The sequence below is a fragment of the Grus americana genome, chromosome 3 (assembly GCF_028858705.1).
Source record: "Grus americana isolate bGruAme1 chromosome 3, bGruAme1.mat, whole genome shotgun sequence".
NCBI classification, from domain to species: domain Eukaryota; kingdom Metazoa; phylum Chordata; class Aves; order Gruiformes; family Gruidae; genus Grus; species Grus americana.
This window is the reverse complement of record NC_072854.1, coordinates 108662248-108689881: the sequence shown is the minus strand read 5'-3', so window position 1 is coordinate 108689881 and position 27634 is coordinate 108662248. Positions and strand designations below refer to the sequence as shown.

At 45.4% G+C, this 27634-nt stretch overlaps 1 protein-coding gene across 1 annotated transcript; it reads left to right on the top strand.

Moving 5' to 3' along the window:
* Positions 1-135: 135 nt before the first annotated feature.
* On the top strand, positions 136-27266 carry KCNK12 (potassium two pore domain channel subfamily K member 12). Its single transcript, XM_054822752.1, has 2 exons — positions 136-970; positions 19293-27266. Exons 1-2 carry the CDS (start codon positions 619-621, stop codon positions 20186-20188), a joined length of 1248 nt encoding a protein of 415 aa, XP_054678727.1. The 5' UTR covers positions 136-618; the 3' UTR covers positions 20189-27266.
* Positions 27267-27634: the final 368 nt, after the last annotated feature.

Sequence of the window (27634 nt, the reverse complement as noted above, 5' to 3'; positions counted from 1 at the left end):
AAGGCAAGGCAAGGCAAGGCAGAGCAAGGCAAGGCAAGGCAAGGCAAGGCAAGGCAAGGCAAGGCAAGGCAAGGCCGCCCCGCCCCGCCCCGTCCCTCCCCCGACCCGACGCGGCGGCACCCCGGGGGCGCGGCACCGGCGGCGGCGCCCCGGCCCGGGCGGGCGGGCGGCGGCAGCGGGGCCGGGGGAGCCTTCCCGCCGGGGATGCGGCTCCCCGGGGGCCGCGCCGCACGCTCCCGCCCTCCGCCCGCCGTCGACCGGGCGCCGCGCGGAGCCTCCGCCTCCGCCTCCCCGCGGCGGTCTCCCCCGCGGCGGGGCCGCCGCCGCCGCCGCCCCGCATGGCCAGAGCGAGCCGGCCGGGGCGCGCCGGCGAGGCCGCGCCGCAGCAGCCCACGGCCCCGGGGGCGCGGGGCGTCGGGCTGAGGGCGGGCGGGCGAGGCCGGCGGCCCCGGGGCGCCGCCGCCAGCCGGGCGGGGAGCCCCGCCGGGGGATGACTCAGAGCCGCGGCCCCTGCAGCGAAGCCGCCGCCGCGCCGGGCTCCGCGCCGCGCCGCCCCATGCCCGCGCCCCCCGCCGGGGGCCGCCCGCCGCCCGCCGCGCCCGCCGCGCCGCGCACCGGATGATGCCCCCGCGGGGGGCGGCGGGGTCCTGCCGCCGGCGGCGCCTGGCGCCCCTCAACGAGGACAACGGGCGGTTCCTGCTGCTGGCCGCCCTCATCGCGGCGTACCTGAGCGCCGGCGCCACCGTCTTCTCGGCCCTCGAGAGCCCGTCGGAGGCGGCGGCGCAGCTCCGCTGGAACCGGACCCTCCACAACTTCAGCCGCATCTTCAACATCAGCCTGCCGGAGCTGCGCGCCTTCCTGCGGAGCTACGAGGCGGCCATGGCCGCGGGCATCCGCGTCGACGCCCTGCGGCCCCGCTGGGACTTCCCCGGCGCTTTCTACTTCGTGGGCACCGTTGTCTCCACCATAGGTGAGCGCCGCCCCGACGGCCCCGCGGCGGAGGCCCGCCCGGGGGATGCTGCGGCCGCGGCCCCGGGGCGGTCGTTATAGCGACCAAAGTTTGGGGAGAGGCGCTGCCGCGTTGCTATGGCAACCGGGGGCCTTGCGATCGAGGAGGGTCCGGGTCCCTGTGTCCCCCCCCTCACCCCCCAACCCCAGGGGGTCGCGGTCCCACCGCCCGCCCAGGTGCACGGAGCCGGGGACCGGCGCTGCGCTCCGCAGCGCTCCGGCTCCTTCTGGGGCCGCAGGACCGCTGACGGTCGCGGCAGTCGGTGCTTCGGGCCGGCCGCGGCGGAAGCCCCGTCCCTCCCCAGCAAACTTTTGCTGCCGGCTGTGCGGTTGCTTGGTTGGGCTTCTACCGGCCCGAAGGAGCCGGCGGGGCTGATCGCCCTCCGAGCGACCCTGCCCGCTCCCCTGCCCGCCGCGGGATGCGCCTGACGGTCGAATCGCTCGTTACCGGGAGAGGCGGAGGGGGGGGGGGGCGATTAGGCAGCGGGCTACCGAAAATACCGAGCCGTAGCCAGGCTTTCGCGGTGCCTGACCGCTGAACTCGATGCTGGTTTTAACTGCTGGGAAAGTTAAGATGCGTATGGGAATAAAGACGTAAGCTACCCGAAGCCGTATGTCTTCTAGCTGTGCCATAACGTACGTTCTCGGTAGATCGCTGGCGACAGCTGACTGCAGTTATTCATATCTGATAGGTGTTTAGGAAGAGCAGCACTTCATGAGCAAATGGTGAGTTTAGGGGAGGAAGGAATTCTATATTTTTTACTCTAAAATTACCAATTTTTTACTTTTTTACTCTAATTTTTTTTTTTAGTCTAAAAGCACCATTAAGAACTGTCGTATGGGGAATACGCTTGAAGTAAAGCTGTGGCTATCTGCGGCTTTCGGAGTATTGCTCAAGAAATCATGTCCCTGCAGAAAGATTTTTTTCTCTCTGCCAGTTTTTAAGTTTTGTAACAAGCCGATTGTCTTGGGGCTTCTCAGCAGAAATGTCATGCTTTCCCTTTGTTAGAGAGGAAGAAGCGCACAGCTCATTATTGCGCTTACATTCATTAGGTTCGGAAAATGTTTTATCAATAGTGACTAATCTCTATAATAGAATCGTGATGGTGACTACAGCAATGTTGTCGAGTATTGTTACTTTTTGCATTGAATAATTCAGTTACCTTTTCCTTTTCAAGTACATTCAATAGTCCAGTCATTAAAACATCATTTTAATTAAGTGTTAGGCCTTCTTCATCACAAGAGCATATATTTTTAAGAGGTCATTATGACTGACCTGAATGGATGGAAAAAAAAAGTCAGTGTATTAACAAACCCACTCTCTCCTTACACCTGCTATAGCAAACAGAGAAATCTTCAGTTGATGTGTAAATCCTGAACCCTGGCTTCTCCTCTCTGTGGTTATTAAAATATAAAATGTTTTCCTTTTCATTTGCAAGCATTTGTTTGCGTCTCTACTTCATCACCCTGTCTGCAGTCATTTGTACCTGGGCGGAGGGAACGAGAAACTCGGCAGGGTTTTTTGGCAATCTTGGCAGGTGTAAATGGCTGAAACAAGAATTGTGTAGTGCAGCCTAGGGCACCTTTCTCTCTTCGTAGCCAGTGATGTCTACATCTCTCACATGTGAGATGGAGACTGAAGATTGTTTTTCCCGAGCTACAACAAAGGCCGGATTCTGCCAAGCATTCCCCTGAGTAGTACCTTCTCTTGGCCTACTACCTGCTAGTACTTCTGGCTTACCTACAGTACTTTGTATGAGTTCAGCAGCCCTTCTGTAGAGCAAGGTTTTGCTCTGGGTGAGGAGATACAGCAGAAGGTGGCTCGAAGCAAAGACTGGGTTGTGCCTTTGGGCACAGCGACGGCCGTGGCAGAGCTGTTGAGCTGGGGGTGCCGAGCTGCACGGCCCCAGCAGCAGTAGCATCTCCTGGAGGACCGGCATCCCAAGGCTGTTGCACTCCATCCCGCAGAGCTTTAACCAGCTACGTGTGCAGCTCCTGCGGATGAAGAGGGACTGCTGCCCCCACCCCAGGGCTTCTCGCTTGCCTCTTCAAGCTGCTGCAGCTTGTAGAGAGGCAAAGCCCACAATGAGCTCAGCAGCTTCTCCATGGGGTAGGTTTCTTCCACCACACGGTTCTACTCAGTTATTATCGGTGGCTGTGTTTGCCCAGCAAAAGCAAAAAAACCCAGTGAATTAACTAGTTGTCCTGCTAAAACTTGAAAGCTGTACTCATAATGAAACATGCACGAGGCTTCTCGCTCACAGTCGCCGCATGGGAGAAACCAAATGGTAGGTATCAAAATGTCACCTGGGGGAGCAGTTCCAGAGCTGTTCTTTCGTGGTCCTTTGTTCCCTGCCAGCCAGCTCATTTCTGTACCTACCTGCCTGGAGTACCTTTGATTCCACTACCAGCTCAAATACCACATTATCCCGGTTCAGAGCAATTTCACTTGCCTTCGTGTCACAGTTCATTAACAAAGAGAACGCTGTCTTTGCTCGACCTTACCAAGAACTACCAGACATCTAGAGTCAAAACAGCTTGCTTTGCTCAGCAGCTTCATCAGTTACATGTGTCAAAGCAACTTTATTACTCCAGCTAAACAGACTCCTACCCTAGCGACGCATCAGAAAGCTTTCTTACTCACTGCCTAACAAACACTGCGTCTGTCAAGGGTAAATCACCCACAGGTTACTCAGCCTCTTATCTGTAGAGGATTCCAACTTAGACAAAACTCGCTGGGTCTTTTCAAGTCCTCACTCTGCTCTCGCTGGTTTTAATAGAATGACTAATCCTTCATATATAGGCATCGAAATACAGTCACCCAGCGGCAGGGCTGCAAGTTTTCCTGGGGTTTGTGTAAGCTGAGCGGAGGGGAGGGAGAGTCCAATTCTTCATCATTCTCCGAACACAAGGGTTAGGCACAGTCGGGCTTGGAGAAGACTGCTCCATCCACCCTCCTTGAGCAGGGTCTTTGCAGAGCCGAGCAGCTCCCCTGGGTTAGGTGCATTGTCTTCTGTACGTCCCTGGCCGCAGTTCTGCATCTTCCCTAATTACACAGGGATGCAATCAAACCCTCTGGGTGAGAAACATGGTAGTGGGATCTTCAAGAAAAAGAGTTAAAATGAAATGTTAAGTCTAATCTTAAAGCGTTTTCCTGAATAGCCCACAAAGCAAGTGGCTTACCGTCCATAAAACACCCTCTTTATAGCACTCTGGGCATTCATTTTTTTATTATTGCATTGTTTGTGGTTGAATAATGAAACGTTGAGTCTATTTTTCATTAGGCACAGCTTGATTTTCAGAGCTATGTAAGAAAATTCTTTGGTCTAATTTCTGATTGCATGCTGTCAGTCTACACCATTTATTCAGTCATCATTGTGCCCTCCAAAAGGTATTTTCTCATAGGCATTTATTATTATTATTATTATTGTACTGATTTCTTTAAGGAGCAGCTAGGTGAAATTTATTCTTGATTCATTGGTCTAACTAGCAGTAGACTTTGTTTTTCAGTTGAGTTTTTTCCTTCCTTCCCCAAATACAAGTCACAAATAGTTCCCAGCACTTTGTTAAAGACTGAAAGTAAAGCATAACTCAGACCAGTTTTCTTCCTGGTGAAATGTAGGAGTGCAGAGCATCATCAGTCATAGCTTTCCCCATATTCTAGTAGCACAGATTCATTCTGCCTAGCACATAAGGCAACTCCGGGATGCCTGAAGTTCTGGATTTCTGACTCAGTCCATGAGTGTAGACTCTGCATCTAGATTTTTTTCCTCTCTTAAAGGTTAGAATAAACATTAGGTACCTACCTAATATTAAGACATATTGAGACATTGACTTATTAGTAAATTTGGATTTTAAGCTTCTTACATGTAAGTACACATTTCAAAATCCTTTGCAAAAATCAAGTGATGCAATTGCTTCATAGATATCGATATCAGGCACTAAAAAATGAGGTCAAAAGAAGTAGTCCAATATATAGGAGTGTTTTTTTCATCTTAATACTTTTAAAAAGCACCTTTACTGTGGATGGATTGTTTTGGGATGGAGCATGTGTGGGCTATAGGTGCTTTGTGAAGAGAAGAAATCATGCAAAGATCTTCTCTCTGTATGGCTGTGCAAGGGCTACAGGTGTTTAGGGCACAGTGTATAGGTGTGAGTGGCACTATTCGTCCTTTCCTTATCCCTGAGGTGTCCCGTTAAATGACTCAGTATTCATGTGGACTGACAGCTCCACCCAAAGGGATGGGGCATGCTCTTCTCTGCTGTTATCGCGAAGAGATAATGCACAGTCCTGTGGTGAAACGGGCTTTGAACCCACATGAAGAAAGGCCACATAATGAGAGAAATAACGTTTGGTACTTCCTACCAGCTAACTAGCTCCTGGCAGCTGCGATCTCCTTGCTTAGGATGTCTGCTGGGTTAGACCCTCTTCTCTCTGGGTCCTCTGTAGGGACCCAGCATACTCAGCACATCATTTCTGCTTGTGCTCCACAACCTAAGCACCATAATCACTCATTTCTAAAATCTCCTCTGGCTCTGTGTTGTAGTCTTTCGATAAAATCCAGAGTTCCAGGTGTGCTGAAGACAATAATTCAATGGGAGTGATGTGCGAAAGGCAGGCAGACAGCTCAGCAAGTGCATGGTCAGATGTTGGACTGCACTGCTGGGAGCCAGGGAGTGAGCCTGCCCAAGAGCAGGCACTTCACATGGTAATTTGGCAAGAAATTCCACAAATAAATGAGTTGGTCTGAAGGCTTTAAGGGGAAAATATATTTGCCCTGTCTTCTTCATTGATATATTTCAGGATATGAATTTGAGCTGCAGCTGGGGAAGGTTCTGGCTTTCTGCTCTCTGTGAATGCAATTTCACTGTCTATATGGCCAACGCAAACCACAAGGCGACGGTCAAACCAGAGCGTGCACCTGATCAGCATCAGTGTTACATTTTCTCAGGGCTCTGCAATTCTCTGAGGGTTGTACAAGCAGCTTTTGCACAAGGTTCAAATTAGGGGGCAGTTGCCTCCAGAGTTGACCTTCTTGAAGTCGAAAAAAAATCTGAACAAAAACCAAACGAGAAAGCAGTTGAGAGAGCAAGCCATATTATTAAGCTGCAGAGTCAGGTTATTTGTCTTTGCCAGCTTAGATGCGGTCTGCAGCCAGCATGAGAGTGTGTTTCAGCTTGGTCTGCTGCGGCCAGAGCCGATTCCTTAGGCGCGTGTGATGTTTTGATCAATGTGCCGGTGGATATATGAAAGTTATCTTCTCACCCTGGTAGTTTCGATAAAGAACGGAGAGCAAGAGGCTCAGAGGTCAGCAAGTCAACGGTTAGCGTATTTCTCTGGAGAGAAGTGATCCTACAGTGATTTTCCTCAGACGAAGACCTGGCACCGTTAACTTCTCTGGGTACTATTGATGGGAATTTCCTAAATGTGTGGGCGTAGGTTGGGTGCTCCGAGCAGGAAAGTAACTTAAATCACAGCTTGCCACCTTGTAGTTGAGAGCAACAACAGGAAGCTTTACTTGGAGTACATTCATGTAATTATGGGTGGCTGGAGGTGTCCCCACTGAAGGGTCACGATGAAATAATTTTGATCCCAAATTTGTTGGGTTTTTTATTTTAGAAGGTGGGAGGGGGGAACCCCAGTACTTTAAATAAAGCCCTTTTTAAAAGAAAAAAAGTCCTATGAAAATATTATTTTAATCAGTCTCAGTACTGCTTAGGGTTCACCTGCCCCCCTGTAGGGTTATGCCAGACCTAGAAAGTGAAGCTGTTACTCTGCTTCGATCATCTAAACTGAGTGATTCTACAGAACACATCAGCTCAGATTACTTAATCTAAGAGTTTCAGAGGCTTCTTAAATATTAAACCCTATCTATGAAACCCTATGTTTCAAAACACTAACATATGCACAGTGGCGATCTATGTGTTGTTTTATGGCTGGAGACGTTAAGCCGGGGAGAAACAAATTGCACTTCTTTTTGCTGTGGCTCTGGACTTTGGGGTGCTCTGCTGGAACACTGAAACCTGGGGTCTCCGAACTGAATGTCAAGCACCACAGCATCTCACTGCAGTCACCCTAAAACCAAAGCCCATCTATAATATTAGGGAATAAAGAATATGCCTGGCATCGCATGAGCTATGGTCCCACATCTCAGAACTGAGGGGAAGTTTTCTATTGTCTTACTGTGTGCTGGTTCAGGTTCGAAACAGAGACAAACTGGAATTTGTAATCAAGGATTCTCCATTTTTGCAGCCTTCAGGGTCCCTCTAGCTTGGGTAATTGAAGGAGCAAAGTCTGTTTAGTGGGTACGTACCTCCCGCTTAGCACGACGTTCAGTTTGGTCTTCAGTGATATTCCTGCTGGGCAGCAAATACCTGTATTTCGGTTCCCTATGCATTTACAGGAGCCTGGAGATACAGTTGCAAACCAAACGTTGGCGGGCCAAAATACCACTTTGACAGCTCTCCATCCGTGGGGGTGACTGGCTCCAGCCAGTCGGTCCGTATTACTAAGCAACCTCCCTGTTAAACCAGTTATTGCACCTGTAATAGCAGTGAGGGATCATAATTACTGGGCTTATCAGCTGCCCTGAGTGCTGTGGGCTCATAATTCCAAATCCTGCCTGAAACCTACGGGCTGTGTTCCCTTGGAGCCCGGCCAGCCCCCAGCCTCTGCCATGCCCTTTGCTCTGCTGGGGATATGTCCCCTTTCCTTCTCTTGCAGCTCATCTAACGCTCCCCGCTCACCTGCCTTTCCCAGGCACTCTTAATTTCTGCTGCCTCCCTCCCAATTAGCATGCCCTCCTCTACTGATGATTTGTTTGCTTGATTAGATTTTGAGTATTTGTTTCATGTCTTTGCAGTCTTTCAAGTTAATAACTACCAAAGAAGTCAAAAGTAAAGCTTTACAGTTTCTTTCTGTCCTAATCACACCTGTCCTCCTTCTCTAGTGTTAATCCTGCTGTTGGCCCTCATTTCTTTTTTCAGTCTAAATCTTTCTCCCTTCTCCAATTGTCTTCAGTTTGACACAGATCACTGACACTTCATCATTCTTTCTCACTTTTACCGATGTGTCATCTTTGCAAGCACACCGTCTTGCTTTTCTGCAAACTTTAATTGCTCTTCATGGTGGAGAGAAGAGGAAAACAATTATAGGATAGATTTGTTGGCAATTAACTTCATGTAACAATATCCACTCTTGGTGTTGTGCTGGAAAATACAATGTCATTTCTTTATTTCAATGCATGTGGTATTACCTTATCTTTACAGCTATTGAAGGCAGTGAGAATTTTACTTCTTGCCATGGTAGCATCAGGCTTAGAACAACAGAAAACCAACATGGAACATTTAATCTGCAATTTTTAGTATGAAGGCAGACTGATATTATTGGAAACATAGCCTGTACACATGATCCCCCATAAGCCTTGCTTACCTTTATCAAAAGAGACAGTGTTCGTAGTGTATCAGCACCAAGTGCACATCTGAGTGCATTTTGGGAGAAGATGGGTAAAGACAAAGATTAGGGTTCATGCTGGTGAACATTTGAAATGTGAAAGTCCTCCTGAGCGCAATAAATCTTAGATGTGATAATAAAACCTTTTGTGAATAAAAACACTTAAGTAACAAACAGAATTATAAAGAAGTAGAATGAAAATTAAATCTAATTGCATTAGATGAGGCAAAGCATTAGCAGCCTTTTCAAGTAATTAAAGCTTTGGAGTGGAATAAGATAAGAAATGGAATGGTTTGATGTTAATGTATGGGATTACTTATATGCGTGAGGCATTGCTATTGCTCGCGTTTAAAAATCCATAGTTAGTGCTCCTTACTCATTGACGGAAAAAAGCAGTAATACCTTGAGAACAGTTGTACCTGCACAGTGATTGCTGAATGAACTTCAAACTTTCTGAGCTTGTACTACTGCAGCTGCTTCTCCTTCAGAGATGATGGGCCAAATGTTCACATTCATACTCAAGTTCTTCAGCAGGGAAATTTAGTCACAGCAGAAACAGCAATTAGGGGAAATTTGCCCATGTGAGAACTGGGCGAAGAACTAATTTGCTAAATTTCAATTAAAAAGAAAACCAGATAAAATCGTTTTGGTTATTCATGATTGAATATTCTGTCATCTCTTTGCTGAGACTGAATATTGTGCAAGTAATATATTTATCTCCTGAGGATAAACAAAAAAATACAGCATCACTCATGCTCAACATGTAAGCAGTTGAGTCTATTTTAAGCCTTTGGAGCTGGAAATAACTGAGGTGTAAAGACCTTAAATCCAAATCATGACTTTAATTGGGGCGGGGGAAGAAGCTGCGTGATAAAATGTTTTGTCCATTTACAAAAGTTGCTACTGGCAGAGCTGCGAGGACCAGGAAAATCTCCGATAAAAACAAAAGCTTCAAATGATCATGATAGAGTGGCATAGTTGTTTGCACCATTACATTTAAAAGTAGTCAAGGGAAACGCATACTAAAGAGGGAAGAGTTAAATGCAGAAATAGAAAGTGAGAAATACCTGGTTAGTCAGCAGTCCTGTCACCCTATATTTCTATTACAGTTACTTAAAATTAGGTCTTTCATCTTCATGAATGAAGTAGAAGAGCTGCCCAAGCTGGAAGATACTTAAGAATTTGCTGCTTGGCTTTCAGCTGGAACTTTTTGAAATGGGGGACTCATGAAGGCATATTTAGACCATTAAATAGTTGAGGTAGATTGGTCAGGGTTTTTTCATTAAATCATAACTGTAGAAGTTTGCACGGAAATGTGGAAGAAAACTGGCCAAACTGTGTAAAAAGGTTTCTCCCTGTTTTTTAGGTTCTTTTTGTCCTACAGGTCTGTCTTTCTAGGCTGACTCTTTGTAAAGCAGAAGAGCTAAGACAGCTGTCAAGAAACAGATGTTCTTTGAATATCTGTACAAACACCAACGGCAGAAAAAAATGTGCCACAAGTCTATTGTTTAACGAAGGCAAAAGATAAGCCTGTGATTTAACCATTTGAGAGCCTTTCCCATCTGCAAGGCTTAGAAAGCCCAGGAGCAGCATCTTGTTTTCTTGGACTTCTCGTGTGGGGAAATAGGACGTACGCCCAAGATCACTTGTGAAACTCAGATAATGCTATTTCTTATCCTGAAAGGAGAAGTATCATGAGATGTACTGGCACTGAAGTGGCAGTACATGTGCAAGTATTCTTTTGAAGCCCGTAATGTCTTAAGAATATAACAAAATTTGGATACCATTATTCTTTTTTCCTTACAGTTCAGAAAAAAATAAAAATTTTGCACAACCTTGGGTGGACTTGGGCATCTGAAATGCAACTGCAAGTTTCAATAAACAGGAAAAGCAGGTGTGAATGCTAAGGTTTGAAACGGTCCATTGGAAATGACAGGGCATAAGCTTTTTCCTGTTAGGGTGTTGCTTAGATACACAATTATCTGCACAAAAAACATTCTCAAAACCATAGGAAAATAACTGGAAGCAGCTTCAAAGGATGAAAAATTAAGATTGCAAGAGAAATCATCTTTTGAAACAATGTTCACCTGGAATCATATGATCAGCTACATGAAGACCGTAGGAAGGTCAGAGGAGGTGTCAGTGTATGGCTTCGGATACTGGACACGGCTCAAGACAGAGAAGGAGCTGGTCGCTCTTGGGGTCCATGAGCTATGCCTTCATGTATATCCCTGGTTACTGAGACGGACTTTGTGTATTTCTTGGTTATTATGCTTTTGTTTTCTGCAGATATTTGAAAGTAGTTACTCTAAATTCAGGGATGTTTCCTCTGTCTGATAGTGTCTCACCAACCCCAGTGTTTCAGCTGAGGTTCGGCAGTGCAGTAAGCGAAGGCAGATGCTTCTGCACACAACCTCAAATGTGAGCAGGGGTTTGATATGGCTCTTAAGGCAGGATTTTAAAGACCATTAGCCTCTAGTGCAAGGAAGTGTGTTTCCACAGTGTCATAACTTAAACAACCAACGAGCGTGTGGGCTATATTTTTCCATTATTAACATGACCGCCATTTCAGAAAAGATCATAGCAAAACAGTTTTCACCCAACTGTTAGGATAAGGAAAGAAAACAAACCAAAGATAGGACTCTGATCATCAGATGTGGGGACAGCCATGAGAAGCAGCTCTGGACTAGCTTAGGTCAATTCACAAGGAGACAGGCTGCAACCAAAAGAAAGAGCAACCTGCTCTCATCCCCTTTTTCTGGAAGTTCTCCTTTGCGAGGTGGTGGTTTCATGCTAACTTAGCCAACACTAACTCATGTTCTTTCTGTTTTAACAAGCTATTAGAACACCCCAGCTGAGCCAAGGGGCAGAGAAACTGACAAAACAGGAGGGGCTTCAGTGTCATCTTGCTTAAGATTTGCCCTAGAAAGGTAGCATAAAATGAAGAAAATAGTTTCAGTCTTGATTTTTATGACGGTAAACCAGAGTCTGGCCCCAAGAGTTTAGCAGAGAAGATTATATTATTTATAAGAGCAATAAAACCTGAAGCATTGGAAGAAAGTTTATTTATGAACAATATCATAGAATCGTAGAATCGTAGAATCATAGAATGGTTTGGGTTGGAAGCGACCTCAAAGACCATCTAGTTCCAACCCCCCTGCCATGGGCAGGGACACCCTCCACTAGACCGGGTTGCCCAAAGCCCCATCCAACCTGGCCTTGAACACTTCCAGGGATGGGGCATCCACAACCTCTCTGGGCAACCTGTTCCAGTGCCTCACCACCCTCACAGTAAAGAATTTCTTTCTAACATCTAATCTAAATCGACCCTCCTTCAGCTTGAACCCATTACCCCTTGTCCTGTCACTACACTCCCTGATAAACAGTCCCTCACCATCTTTCCGGTAGGCCCCTTTAGATACTGGTAAGCTGCAATTACATCTCCCCGGAGCCTTCTCTTCTCCAGGCTGAACAATCCCAACTCTCTCAGCCTGTCCTCATAGGAGAGGTGCTCCAGCCCTCTGATCAGCTTCGTGGCCCTCCTCTGGACTCGCTCCAACAGTTCCATGTCTCTCCTGTACTGGGGCCCCCAGAGCTGGACGCAGTACTCCAGGTGGGGTCTCACAAGAGCGGAGCAGAGGGGCAGGATCCCCTCCCTCGACCTGCTGGTCACACCTCTTTTGATGCAGCCCAGGACACGGTTGGCTTTCTGGGCTGCAAGCGCACACTGCCGGCTCATGTTGAGCTTCTCATCAATCAATACCCCCAAGTCCTTCTCCTCGGGGCTGCTTTCAATCCATTCCTCGCCCAGCCTATATGTTAATAGAGAAGGAAGATTGTCACACCACAAGACACCTCCATCCCTTTACAGTTGAGAGTCAGCAAGAATAATGCTAGTTTGTAGGTCCTGACTTTTTTTTGTGCAGTTTGAATTCATACTCTCCTGATTTTCATCCTTCTTTGAGCGTCATTCTCCATTGTCTCCTTTTAGGAGAGGGCCTCTGTCCCTCAGTAGAAACTGTGTTCTGTTGCAATAGGATTAACCATAATCCTTGCCAAAGATTTTGAGCCTGGAGCTCGTGACCCTCCCCATGTGTTCCCTCTTCAGGGGGGCTGCTTAGGAAGACCTCGGGCCAGAGCTGCTGCTCAGCTGGCAGCGCTGGTGGCTTGGCACAAGTCAGTCCCATTTGCTCGTACAAGGTGCATACAGGAACAGCCAGCCCCAGCCAGGGAACCGTAAAACTGATTTAGAGACACTTCTGCTTCTTCCTTGACTTGATTCTGTGCCAAAGCAGCTTGGCCAGACCAGACGATCAGCCTCCTTCTGTATTTACTGGGCTATGTCTTTATGATAATGGCATTTAGTAGTGAGCAAGGGTGAGCTTGTGTGCGTAGTCTTTGGTATGCACTTTCTTCTCACACTGCACACAGAAAGGGCAATGTGCACTACAACTCAGAGAAAAAGCTTGCCTACTTCTGGTAAATGAATAAAGCAAGAGTACTGCTGCTCCTGGTGAAGCTGAAGCCCCAGCGTTTCTCTTTTTAAGGGTCATTTATCACTCAAATTTACAAAAGTTAGGCCACTTGAGCTGATAAATGTGCCTGCTGAGTACTCACTAGAAATTGAAGATCTTTCTTGGAAAGCTCAACTAGAAGGTCTCGGCATAGAAAAACACGCTTGGGAAACCTGCTGCAAGGACGGGAAGGTAAACATACAAGAGCAGCCAGGTTTTGAGGAGGTTATTCCTGTCTCCTTTTCTGGGGGATTTAGAGGGCACCCCTAATGCCTTAGACTCCTGTCAAGGTCATAACACTTGAGGTTTCTGAGAAGAGACATCACCCTTACTCCTCTCAGGTCCAGCATATCCTTCACCCTAAACACATTGTTCTAGCTCTGTCACTCAGGACACCTTCTCCATAGGGCATGGGGTCCCCTCCTCACCTGCCTGCTGATGTGCCCAGGCATCAGCCGCACACAGCAGCACCTCCATCTGCAAGTACCCTGCATCTGGGGTCAGGCTTCATATTCCCATCTTTAGGGGATTTCACAGTACAGCGGTTTCCTTGCAGCTTCCTAGCCCCTGAGCATCTGACCTGTCCCTTTCGAAGCAGAGGAGATCCTTCACCACCACCTCACCTCCAAAATTCCCTCTCCAGAGCACCTGAGTCCCCTTTTCAACCCCAGGATCACAGCCACCAGCGCCGCTGGTTACCTCCACATCCCTCTCCATCACACCGCTCCCCACTGCAGGTGCCTCCTGCCCCACGCCCGCAGGGCAGCTGCTCACAGCACCGTGCTGCTCTCCAGGCGTGCCCATGGGAGCACAAACCCCTTGCCCATGAGCAGAAGTCGCAGGTTGCCAGAGGAGCTGGGGAGTCCCGGCATCCCTGCCCTGATGGAGCTGCCCTGCTGCCTCCCAGCCCTGGGCACAAGGTGCAGCTGCCCAGCCCTGTCTCTCGTCCTCACCCGAGTCACTGTTTGGCATAATTTTAGGTTCGTCTTTGTCATTTACCTCTACTGAAAAATATTGGTACGTCTGAGTCTCTTTTTATACCCTTCACATGCACAGAGTAACTGACAACTATTTGTTAGCTGTACCTTTTAGTTATTTATTGTCATGGTTGCCAATTTAATCACTTTTTTTTATCAAGGAAGCATAGGTTATTTTAGGCTAACGATTCTATTAACTCTTTTAAAAAACAATGTACTTTAAAGAGTAATGAAAATGTGGCCGTGACCTTTTAGGCTGTGGTTTAAATCATATCCAGCAGAGAAACGCTGAGGGTGATTGATTCTGGTGTTCACTGATGTTATGCATAGCAGCACTTTGGATAACCAATAACCTCATCAGAGTTGTGTGTAAACAGAATAAAATTGGTACTGTGGAAAGCCTTTAATCATTGCCTGCAGCTCCTTGAAACTCTTTAATGTTCAATTAGTCATCTCCTGCCTCTACTCTGCACAGCGTGGCTTCTTTTGAGTAGCAGTTGTCTCAAACACCTGACTAATATTTCACCGGTGGAGATGTAACAAGGAGCAACAGCAGTGACCCGGGTGGTTTTTAACTACATTCATCAAATTTATCATGGTGCTCCTTCAGGTCACAGAGTAGACTGGGCATTTTTTCCAGTCCATTTTTTCCAGAATTGGGTGCATGTATGCACATTTTTATGTACTGAACAGGCATAGGAGTTAGGAAAAAAAAAAGATGTGGTTTAGCCCACCCTAGTTCACAAAGCAAATTTAGAGGACCTCTGACCACCTATTTATTGTAGGCTTTGGGAGGAACAAGTCCATGTTAAAAGAATGTTACTAAAGTTACAAAAAAGTTAGGAAATTCCAGAAAGCCTGCTTATTCAACCTGAAGTGGCATATATATTATCATAGATGGATGGATAGATAGATAGATAGATAGATACATCTGTGTACAATACAGATTAGACCAGCCCTAAAAACTGCAGTGGTACATCATGTCTTCAGACTTAGCATGGGTCTAAATTAAAGTGTCTGAAATCACACGGTGCTGGACAGACCGCTACTGTTCAGGAGCTCTGTTTTCAGATAGTATTCTAGATAAGATCAAATGCGATTGTACAGCAAGGCTGATATTAAAGGCTCTGGCAATGGAAAAGCTCTAAAAAAATTTACTGTTTGATCCCAAAGGGGGGTTATTTTAATAAAGCGGGCTGACAAAAATGTTAAAGGGAAAGTAAGTTTTTCATTCGTAATTTGCAAATGCAAAGCCAGGTGGAAGAGCACTGCCTCGTAGTATTCTCACTCCCTGGGTGAAAGCTGGATGCAGCAGAAGGTTTCCATCTGCGGCGGTTTTGTTGGCTCTGAGCTGTGACCCTGTAGCCAAGGCAACTGTTTCTGGATGTTAGGAGCTATAGAATAAATGAGAGGCAGTTGTGGAATATACAGGGATGACTCCATCAGGGGCAATAATGGTAAAACGCTAACATGTGGAAAAGGGGTTGAAGGGAGCACCAGAACCCAAATGTGGAATTTTAGTCTCAAAATTCAGAATATGATAGTGTCTTCCTTGATGCAGTATACATGTTAATCAATAAAGACCAACCAAGACTATGAAAGCCATGAACTAAAGCAAGTGTAGAACAGATATGAAACAAATTTGGTTGCCCTTAGGTTATCTGCCTGTGTTCCGTAACCCGCATCTCTTTGGGACCAGCCCTGTAGGAGCTTAGTCTTTATGTTGCAAGAATTTTCCTCTGGAAGCAGCATTCTGGTTATAGGGGGGGGGTTGTTTATTTCTGAGAAATCATTTGTTGAAAAAGTTATATTCAACAATTTTAGTTTCTTTTGATTCCTTTAAATGCAACTGCATTATTTAGACGTGATGCTACTCTCATGATCCAAGTGCGCTTACAGTGTGGGATTTAAAATGATTGTTGTGCTGACAATGAAAGTTGTGCTGACTTGCTGTATGAGCCAAGTCCCGTGGCAGGATGCCTCTGTAAGAGGAGCTGAGGGCCTGGCTGAAAGAAGCAGGGGCGCACGATGCCATGGTAAAGGCTAGAAGATTTTCTTGTGTTCAGCTTCCAAGGTGACCAAAACTTTCCTCCATGTCTGGTTAAATAATGTCTTTCCTGGACAACTGCCAACCCCTTTAATCTCAAAATACAGTAAGACAAAGTCATTGCCAAACCAACTGGCCTGAGAGGAGAGCTCACAGGTACTAAAGCCACTATTCCTTCTTATTTTCTGGCACCAACCATCTCTTTTACCCATAAGAAGAAGGGAGAGCAACGGGAAGCGTATCACAAGGCACGCAGGTCTTCACAAGTTCGTCCAGTTGCAGTACCTCTTGAATCCATCACCAGCTTAAGCAAATTAAAAGTCCGGATGAGCAGAATAGGAGCTACAAAACCTATTATGCAAGTCAGGATGAGGTACTTATTAATTGCTAGCACTTACCCATGAGAGGCTGCTGAAGGATAAGTGTTACCTTGAGTGTTTTTATTGACTCAGCTCTACTAATTTTGTTTGTTTGGTGAGAAGAAGTGTCAAACAGCTGAAATTAATGCTGCCATAGATCTCGTATCTGAAGTGGTAGGTCAGAGTGGGGCAGAATTGGCATGAGGGAGGTTGAAATACTGTGTCTGAGCCACACAAAGTCAACCCCAAGGTACCTGTCCAACAGGGCCATGAAAAATGCAAAGCACTGTTGTGCTTCTTTCCTTGTACTGTCTCAGAAGCACAGGCAGTTCTGGATTAATCCATTTCACCAGGTGTCATGATGTACTTAGCCTTGAGCAGGGGCTGAACTCAGACGCGTTGTACGGAACGCACCAGGACTAACCCCTCGTGGTCCAGGTGGTGCCGAAGGGACGAACACAGCGAAGGAAGACCCTGCGCAAAGAGTACCTGAGCACGCTTCTGTCTGCCAGCTGTTACCCTGAAGTTACGATGTCTGCTTGGTCTTACTTTTTGCCTGTTTTATGTAAGTCTTAGCACTCTTGTTGCCACAATGGGTCCTTTCATCTTGCATAGCTACATACTGAATTTTGGTAACATTATGCTTCAGAAAATCTTGCTTAAACAAATCGCATCAAAAGTATAAAACTTCACCACCTCTCATGAATGATTACCAGAAAATACTGAAAAGCTTCAGCGCATTTACAACTTGATCCAAACTGTCACTATCTCTCTCTTTTTTTTTTATTAATTAATAAATGAGTCTAGCCATATGTGTGACAATAAACCCATTTATTTTGATGGTGATGTTCACATGCTTGCTGTGAAGCACATGTTTAAATGCTTTGCTGACAAGGCATGGGCGAACAGATGCCTTCTCCATAACGAGCTGGCCGGGTATCCCTAGCTGGCAATCACAACAGGCTCCTCGGGCTTCTTCTGGGGACCAGGCACTAGTGGATATTCATCATCAAATGAGAAGGCTCCCGCAAGCAGCCAGCCCGGCCCAGATAACAGCTTCACCCCACAGAGGAGGGGGAACTGAGAGGAGCTTCCCATTCCCCCCCGTGTTAAGCCTGGGACCCCAAGGCAGGCTTGGCGAGATCTGCTCGGAGGTGGTCGTCTAGCAGGACAAAATGGAAGGGCCGTAGGTCCAGAAAACAGAATCCAATGTCCCCTTTGGTAATTTTTATTTTCTGGTAATACTGTGCAAGTTTTTCACTGTTTTACAGAAAAGACTCTTTCTGCTGTGCAGATACTGATGATGTAGTACAGTCTGAATTGCTGTCATACAGCTGTTTCCAAGCGTGCCAAATCTGGTGTGAAAGTAGGACCACCTCTTTCCTCGTGCACCTTCATGTCATTGAAAAGATCTTTCCAAGTTTACCTGTCATGAGCATTTACATTCTTTTATCAACAAATGCAAAATTCTGCATCAATGAAGTGTAAAGGTAGCACAAGTAAATTACCCAGAAAAATACAGCCATTACAAAAATAAATGAATAGATTTCAAGCGGCACTCTCAACTCATTACACATGGGGAATATTTTTCTGTTGCTGTTTAAAGGTACATTGTGATAATAAACTGGATTTAATGATTTCATTATGCTCTAAGCTAAAAGTAGCTCCTTTTTTTTCCACAAACTTTCATTGATGTGGTCTGATGTTGATATTTACCTCCCTGAATATGTTACTTGCTCAGCATTTTCATGGAACAGTAAGGTAAAGAAATTTCAGCATGTGGATTTTTCACAAACCATTAATTTAGATTAGATGTGGTTATTTATTCATGGAACATGAGCAGTCACCTCAATCCCATCAGCATGCTTTTTGACTAAACCACTGAGCATTTTTAGGTGGAAGAATAGCAGAATGAGGGCTATACCTACAGAAGTGAGTTTCCTGAGATAGTATGAGAAATATATTTAATTATTTTTCATAAAATAACTGGTATCAGCAAATAACGTGGAACAAACTTACTGTATTTATTTGCATGCAAATTTGAGATCACTTTTGCTGTTGTTTACGCATCTATAGCCACAAGGCATTACTGCTTATATATAAAATTATGTGTGTGAGTAACTTTAAAAGACAATTCGTGTAAAGAAGAGGTGAATTAATAATGCTGCTGGATCTTTCCAGAGTTTGTATACACTGTTTTTTCTATTTAACTGCGCGGCAGTGTTTTTGCCTGCTGTAATTTTCAGTCTGCAAGACCCCAGCGCTCCCGCTCTGCCAGGCGGCTTTGCAAGTGGGGGTATCTCGCCCATGACTTAAAACGGGGCGATGGCTTTTCCTTTGTTCTATGATTATATCAGGTGGACCAATCACAGGTGGGATTTGGTTAAGACCTTGAAGCGCTGTTATTTTTAAAACAATATTTGATCTTTGGGAGGTGATTGGTTGCTTTTTTTTTTCTGTTACACAGCCTGAAACCTTCTGCCTCCTCAGCGGGAGTGGTATTACCAGCCCTTGATAACAGTGACGTTATGCTGGGTTGCAGCTTGCCAATGGAGAGCTTAGACTTTCCGTCAGGCCTTGCTGGCTCACGCACGTGGGAGCAGGGAAATGGCCTCTTCACCTCCTCTCATCTCGAGGTGGTTTGGGCTCAGGAATGCTTCCACCCACATTTACAGAGTGGTGTTTCTCTCTTAATATCATCGTTCATCTCGGCGAGGATTTTTTGTTCTCTCTTTGAGTTTTGGTCATCTTGTTGAGCTTTCTGGTGCCTTCTTCGTTCTTTACAAAACTGAGTTTCATGTTGGCCTAAGCTGACTTAGAGGTAGCACTCCCCCTTTTGTCCAGTGAGATGGGACCCTTTGTTAAGTTACGTACATCCTGAGCTTACGCGTGAAAAACTGTCATTAACGTTACTTGTTTATCTCCACACCTTAGGTTTTGGGATGACCACACCAGCAACCGTGGCTGGAAAAGTATTCCTCATCGTTTATGGCCTTTTTGGGTGTGCCGGGACTATCCTTTTCTTCAACCTCTTCTTGGAGCGCATTATCTCTCTCCTGGCGTTTATCATGAAGGCATGCCATGAGAGACAGCTGCGAAGAAGTGGTCTCCTACCTCCCAACTTCCGAAGGGGGCCAGCTATGGCGGGGGTGGGCAGCCTCGTGGGGTGGAAGCCGTCCGTTTACCATGTGATGCTGATTCTGGGAATTTTTGCTATTACCCTTTCCTGCTGCGCCTCTGCGATGTACACAGCAGTGGAAGGATGGAATTACGTTGACTCCTTGTACTATTGCTTTGTCACCTTCAGCACCATCGGCTTTGGAGATTTGGTAAGCAGCCAGAATGCTGCGTACCAAAATCAGGGATTATACAGATTTGGAAACTTCATATTTATATTAATGGGGGTATGTTGCATATACTCTCTTTTTAATGTCATCTCAATCGTAATCAAGCAAGTTTTGAACTGGGTGTTGAAAAAATTCGAATGCAGATGTTGCCCAAAGTGCCATAAATCAAGCGCCCGCCTTGGACGTCGCAACGCCATCACCCCAGGAGCCCGCCTACGTCGACATAACATCTCTATGGACGCTGATGGACAGTACGACAGCGACACCGAGGGGAGGAGGCTCTCTGGAGAGATGATCTCCATGAGGGAGCTCACGGCATCGAATAAAGTCTCCCTGGCCATTTTGCAAAAGCAGTTGTCTGAGACAGCCAACGGCTACCCAAGGAACGTTTGTATCAATACAAGACAAAACGGTTTCTCCGCAGGGGTGGGTGCTCTAGCCATCATGAACAACCGCTTGGCAGAAACGAGTGATTCTAGGTAGAGTTTTTGAAATTCCTTTTGTTTCTTTAATAAAAATCAAATGGTGATTAGGGTGGAATTATCACTGTAAAATACTGGAAAGTTTTAAATTCAGAGACAGCCTCGGTATTCACTGGGTGTTCAGCATTTTAGTTTCTGGGGGTTTTATAAGTCTTCTCTAATATGCAGTAACACCTTTACTGAAATGTTACAATTTTCCCCAAAGGGTTATTTTTGGAAGAGACTTGGATGTCTTTGGTGCAGAATCTGATGCAATTATAGAAGAAGGGTGTGCATGATTATGATGGTGTCAAAACCAACATGTTCGTCTTCAGAACATAGCCTGAACCCAAATTCTGGGTTGAAATGCATAAAATGGGCAAGTTTGGCTCCAGATTCAAACTTGGGGGTGATAAGGTTTGTTGAAGTCTGGATCTGGCCCTGAACTTTGTACTCGATGCTCTTCAGCAGTTCCTGGTAGCAGGCCTGTATATAACATAGACATAGGTGGCTGCAGTTACGCCAGCTTTAGGGTGACTGCTTCACTTGAATAATCCTACTGACTTCAGTGGTAGAAGATCAAATGGGTGGAATTCCCCTGACTGTAAATGTTGTTTTTTAGCCAGTCTTGTCTGAAACACTACCTGCTCCTAAGTCTTAACAAGTCAAGGGATTATCAAGAACCATGTTAAAAATGTGCAAAACTCTTCCTACCTGCTGAATTACTGAAAACATGCAATTGTCAACTTTGGTACTGACTTCATTTCATGCAAGAGAAGCTAGTACGCACCTCTGGTGTCAAATGTTTGTGTCACCACTGAAATGCTTATTTCATTACTTTTACATGAAAATAAGCAGCTAAAATGAATGTAGGCTCTCTGTTGTCCTAAATTTGCATCTTCTGCAATATTGTTGCAGAGATTCATGCAAATGATTTCTTTGCAGATCTTGGGGGGGCCCAATCCTGTACTTGTTTCCCACGAATCTGATTGTGATGGTTATACAGAAGAGCATTGCTTTGCAGCTCCCCCAGAAGCTGGCTTCCCCCAGAACATTGGTACTAAGTCATAAATTGGCCTAAGGCTGTTGCTACTGTCTTAAGTCATATTTAACCTGTGCTAGCCCAAACCGCTGAAGAACCAGAAGCATCTTCAAGCAAACCTGGTCTAAGTGTCTAGTTTAGCATGACAAATGGGTGCATAGGAGTTACTGTAAACGTGCAAAGCGCTGGATCATTTCTCTAAATTCTCTATACTATGCCACTCCTTTAATGCTGTGAAGGTAATAAAAAGGCTTCTGCTGATTCCAGCAAGAAATAAAACTTAAGCATGAAGTCTGAGAAGCCACAATGGTCAGCTCTTGAAAACAACTTGGGTATAGGCAAGATCATGACTACTATGTTGATTGCTGAATAAATTGAAAAAGCTGATGAAAACCAACTAGGAATATTAGAAATGTTTGACAATATTTCCATGAAGTTCCATATAGATATTTTACTTTGTTGGTTATTTACTTTATTTTGCATGGGTTTGGGGTATCCATCAGTTTGCTCTCCTTTAAATTTGTAGTAGTGTGAAACGTTTTGGAATTTAACCTCAGAAAACTAACTTTTAGTTCGAGGTTTTGCACACTTGAACCTGCCAGCTGAAGTATGGCAGGGATTGTATCTTTTGCCTGAAGGAGAAGGAACCAGAGCAGCAGATAAACCATCACACATGGCTCTATATCATACTATAAACGTAGTCACAGATTTATCAAGATGTGTTTGGCCAGAAACGCTCGATGATGTTTGTGTTCTGTATCTACCTGATACGGAGTCACGCTTAAGATTACGTGGTGTGGCAGAGACTGCATGCAAGAGGCATTCATCTGGCAGGAGCTTCCCTGGTGGCAGGGAGACCCACTAAGGTCCATGTGTCCTTGTGCCTGTCTGTCTGTGCCCTCCATCTCCGATGCTATGTTTGAGTGGCCCTTTGAAGAAGCAGGCAGAGGTCAAAGTGTTTGTTGATCCTAATTTGAAGCCCACTGAAGGATAAATTTAAGCAGGATGTGTAAGGGCAGGTCATGGTCTGGGAAAGACTCAAAGACCAACTGCAAAGACCCAGTTCAGGAAGGTGACTTCCAGACCTGCAGGGACCATTTTTTGGAAACAGCAGAGGCAGGGAACCAAAAGAACAAAAATTTGTTCTTTTCCCAGGGGTAAATCTCTTTAACTATGACAATTTGTTTGTTTATTAAGAATGTGTATGGGGCACTGCTCTTTTTTTGCAGGTAGACCTCTCTTAGGGTTGTGTCCTGGTACATTTGCCATCATGGGGACTATTGCTCATTAGAACAGACCCTGCTGTGTGAAGTGCTGCATAAATCGAGGCAGACAGGCTCTGTCCCAAAGGTCTTAAGAACTTGAATAGATAGGATGCCCGGCTACAGCAGAATTACTTAGGTTTATCACTTTACTCATAAAAACATGTTCAAATGCATTAACATTCTGTGAGCTCAAGAACTATATTTTTATGGTAACAAATTTGCAAATTAAGGGGGTTTATTTTTTCAGTAAGTTGTTTTAAAGGATAAATATTACAACTATGATTAGGGACCTGTTTAAATCTTTGTAAATTGTTTTCAAACTACCTATTCCTGCCTGGGAAATATGAAGTAGTATGAAATTGCACATACCTCCTCTGCTATTTCTGTACTTTTTCTGAGTCCAGTCAAAGGCAGACACGCAGTCTGTTGTAATATGATTTAAATGTTTCTGAGTCTTTTCAGTACCATTGGTCACAGTGGTGCCATTGCAGGACCCTTTGCAGTTCCTATTGACTTCAGTTGGATTGGCTCCCAGAGCTGGGTTCCCCAAGGGATTTGGGCATCTGATTGCTACTCTATGCACTTGGGTCTAATGTTTCTTTACTCCCAAGAGCCTTGCTAAACTCCATTCTGCTACTCCTTAGCCTCAGAGACACATAAAGTGCATGCCCAGTTTTCTACCAGTGCTCCTATTTCTTGCAGTGCACATATCCCCAGAAGCTTGACACAACGCAACCACAGGGCCCCCCAGCTCATACCTAAGCGCCATAAAAAAATCCCAACCCCATCTGGCTCAGCAAGGCCAGTTTACAAGAGGGTTCAGAGCACGATTACTGAACTGGGTCTCACAAGGAGTGGCCTTGCAGTTCCCTCAAACTCAGCCAAAGTATTTTTCAAGGATGCATGAGAACCAGGCTCCAAATCTCTACTCTTCTGCCTGCTAGCACTACCCGTGTACCCATCACCCGTGTGCATGAGTACATGAGAACGTAGGAGATTTGAGATCAGTCTTTCCTAGTCCTTCCTGCTCTTTCTTTAGCTTTTTTAATGACAACTTCTCTTTAAACTCACCAGACTTGGGCACCTAACTCCTCTCTTTTAACTGTGCATGGTCCAACTCAGGATTCCCCAGGGCAGCCTGCTCCTTTTGTGAATGAAAGCCTAAGCAGGAACCAGTTGCACCAAGTGCAATTCCTCCTAGTATTTGATTTTCACAGACAAAGCAGATACCTGCAATGTCTGGACACAGGCGGAAGCACAACAAATCAGAAGGGAACTGCAGGACCACAGTGGGACAGTGAAAGCACACTGCACTAGATTGCACTTTTCAGGTAACTTGGGAGCTGTATTACGTTCTTGAAATGGGTTTTTTTTCCAGGTTTTATTTTTGGACAGCCTTGAAAGAATGCAATTAACTTATTATTGAAAGGTTCATCTTCCCTGATACAACCCCCTCTGCACCAGCCCGCAAAACAGCCGCAGTGACTCCTAGCTGGCAACAGAGCCACATGTCCCAGCTGCCTGCTGAGCAGCCGTACAGGCGGCACAGATGGGAGCTACCCGGTGCCCCAAATTGGTCTTTTGCTGTCTGAGCCTGAGAGGAGCGTTCAGGAGCAGCAGAAAGCTACAGGACTTAGGATTTCTCTGTCCCTAGTGAGAGTAATGATCGCACAGGCATGATCTGCTAAGACCTCCAGCGCGAAGGGAGGAGGTACCGTGTTCACCTGGCCCGTGTGCTAATACCTTGCAGATGAGAATTAAAATTTCAGTGATAATTACTAAGGGACAATGACTAAATTCAAGCAATCTCTTCTCTATCCCCTGTATCCCCTGGAGCTCAGGGCAGAACTGTTACAAGGACCAGTTTCTTTGTGAAACCTGTAGTGTTCGACAAGTAACTACATGTACTTCTGGGAGTTTGTCTTTCCTATATGTGTTTCAGACAAAGTTTGGAGTCACACTGAAATGTCATCCGATTGTCTTTCATTTCTTCCCGTCTGCAAACACACTTCTAATTTTATGCAAACAATTCAGATCACTTTTTTACTTCCTTGCATTGCAAAGGATGTCCTTCAGACGATAGAGACGTTCAGAGAAGTAATCTCACTGACCTCAGTCACAGATGGAAGTTTCTGAAGGACAACGCTGTAGTTTGCCTGTCTCCCTGCAGAGGAGGCATTGCACAAGGAGCTCCCATTACTGCTAGCAAGATGTACAAAGGTACCTTAGGCAGCGGTTGGGGCCATGCGGCAGTAGGCACGACTAAAAATGGCAAGAAGTTCTGTTATAAAGGGTATTTGTACCTATATGACATGTACATGCTAATTGATAACCCAATTGCCAGCTCTAATTGCAGCAAAAATACCTGGTGGAAGACAGGAGAGGTGTAAGAGTCATGGTGAGCGCTCCATGCCATGCTTGGGTTACCCCGAGAGGCGCTGCGATGCTGCCTGTCGGCGTAGCGCTGGCGTCCCAGCAGGGCTTCACCCTGGCCCTTGCTTTGTCTCCTCCCCAGCTTTCTGCCGGTGAAAACTTGGGCGTATTACGAGCATTCGCCTGTATTTCAGTCCCGTCTTGACTTGTTGCTGAAAGGAGGACCTGAGCAGCAATGGAGGCCATATCGCCAGGCATGCGGGCTCAGTACAAACCTGATTGCCTGTGTGGGATGAATTTCTAATTGTATGGAAATTAGCTGTAGCCATGAGACCATTCTCACTTTTTTGTGCTTTTCTGACCTTTAACTTGAAAAATACTCAGTGACTAATTATTACAATGAATGTTCAGAGCTAATCTAAACAAAATCATACTTTACTGATTGCTAGCACATCTATGGATATGGCTTCTGCTCTAATTGGATTACTAATGTGCCTTTCCAAACCAACACACAGTTTCAATGTTATTTTAAATAATACAATAAATGTTATGTTACATAATAAACTCAGTTAGGGCATATTAATACTTGACTCACACAAAATAACTAATGAAGTGTGCATTGCACTTTGTACAATCAATGTGCAATTTCTTTTTTGCAAAGACTTACATATTTGAGCTCACATTCTGCTTTCACGAATACTAGGAAAACAGCATTATCATAGAATGATAGAATAGTTTGGGTTGGAAGGGACCTTTAAAGGTCATCTAATCACATAGTGAGTGGAAAATGCATGAAGGTATGGCCAATTCCACTGATATTTGACTCGTAGGATATGCATATTAACGTATGTACAGTAAGCAGTTCATTATGCATTATAAAAATGTGTAGCAATGGTACAGGGGAAGGACTACTTCAGTTTACATGGCCACAGTCCAAATGCAGCTACCAGTAAAGACACATGCCTTTTTTCTCACTTTTTTTGTTTATTAAATGGGTAACATCTGCCCTTTAATTAGAATATACCTTTAAACCACAAGAAAAACCCCCCAAAAAAACCCCACAAAAAACCCCCACAAAAACCAAAAAACCCTGCCCACCACAATTTCCCTAAACATTGCTTAGCCAAAAAGAGGTCTAGGGTCAAACTCAAACTTTTGACCCTTGGGAACCAAAATGGTGTAGTTTTGCTTTGAAGTGGGGCTGCAGTGTGTGCAGGCTCCCTATTTACGGAGTTTAGTCCTTCCTTGGGAAAGAAAGAGGCTGTAAATATGGATACAGTGTGCAGCAGCGTACCCAGTCTCTGTAGCACGAGAAAGAAAATAGAGGCTTTAATCAAGGTACGGTGAGTGTCCCCTTATTGAGGAATGACAAGTGTGGGGAAATGGAGAGGCCCGGAGGTGTTTTCCAGCAAATCCCGCAGAAAACCAAAGACTTGCCCTGCTCTCCATACGCACGTGCGTTATGCCCCGTCACAAAAGGGTGAGACGCCATCACAGCCCCAGAGTAGCTCTCGTTGCATCACAGGCTCAGCTACCTCGTCTGGAACATGGAGAGGAGTGTTTTGTGAGGCACGGGGACCGCACGCTTGCGCTCACCACCTGCACTTCGTTCAGGAGGTGAACGTTGTCAAGGGCTGATGCCGGGAAGACCATCACCCAGCCTACTACTGGGGAAGCAGCCACGCTGATGTCTTACCGTGATGAATGATACGCTGGGTATATCGTAGGTGCAGGTTCCCACGCCGCCGGTCCCCCCGGTCCCTGGGCCGTGTCGTGCCCAGGTGTGTGCCAGCCAGCTCCCAAGCCTGGGCTCAGCACGAGGAAGCACCAGGCATGAGGATGTAGGTGGATCTGAAATGGGGTAACGTCATCGTCCCAAGTGTTTTCAGGATTAGGCCCTCCAGCAAGTGATGCTTTATCAGATGTTCCCGTAATCCCTTTGTACTTCGCAGACTGTAAGATTAGTTTTTAAAGGCAGTGAGGCAATGAAAATTAATGCTTTTCTAATAATCTACAATAAACAACTTAAAGAAAATTACTGATATTTCTGACAATGTGCAAGTCAAACACCAAGTGTTTTCTCAGTTGCTATCATTTTCTAATTTTTGTACAGCGAATCAGTTTTATTCCCTGCAAATAAAATATGTCCAGAAAGTTTTCGCTTATGATAATGTCCACGGGCTGTACAGGCAGTGCAGGAATTCAGCTCCAATTTTATTGTAAAACCTCTGTATCTGAAAGCACAACATCTGAAAAATAGTTGGGGGGGGTTGTGTGTTTATGTGTAGACATTGTTTATTTACAAAAATAAAAAATGCCATCCCGTCACACATACAGACACACACATTTGTAGCTCACTAGAATCCTACTTTGTTGGATACTCTCTGCAAAAATACAACTTCTAAATTTCAACCTAAAAAGACTTCAGTGATAATAGATCTGCTCAGAGGTATTCCTATCTAATTTTTATTTCTTTTTTAAAAGGCACAGCTTGGTAGATGTCTTTAATGGAGTTGGCATTATTATCTCCTATTGCAAACATCAGGAATTTTACTTCTGCAGTTAATTCCACTGGCTTTGGTATTTGCTTACTTCTGTGTTTCACTAAGTGTGAATTACAGAAGGAATGACCAGTTCTGTGCTGGTTTCTGGTTGGTATCACTTTCCTTTTGCATTGATTGCAAGCAGGTGAAATATTAACACCAGTAAATTAAGCAGACACCCCAAAATTAGACACCTTTTAGAACATTTTTGTTTAAAAAAAATGTTTTGTAAAATGTAAATTATA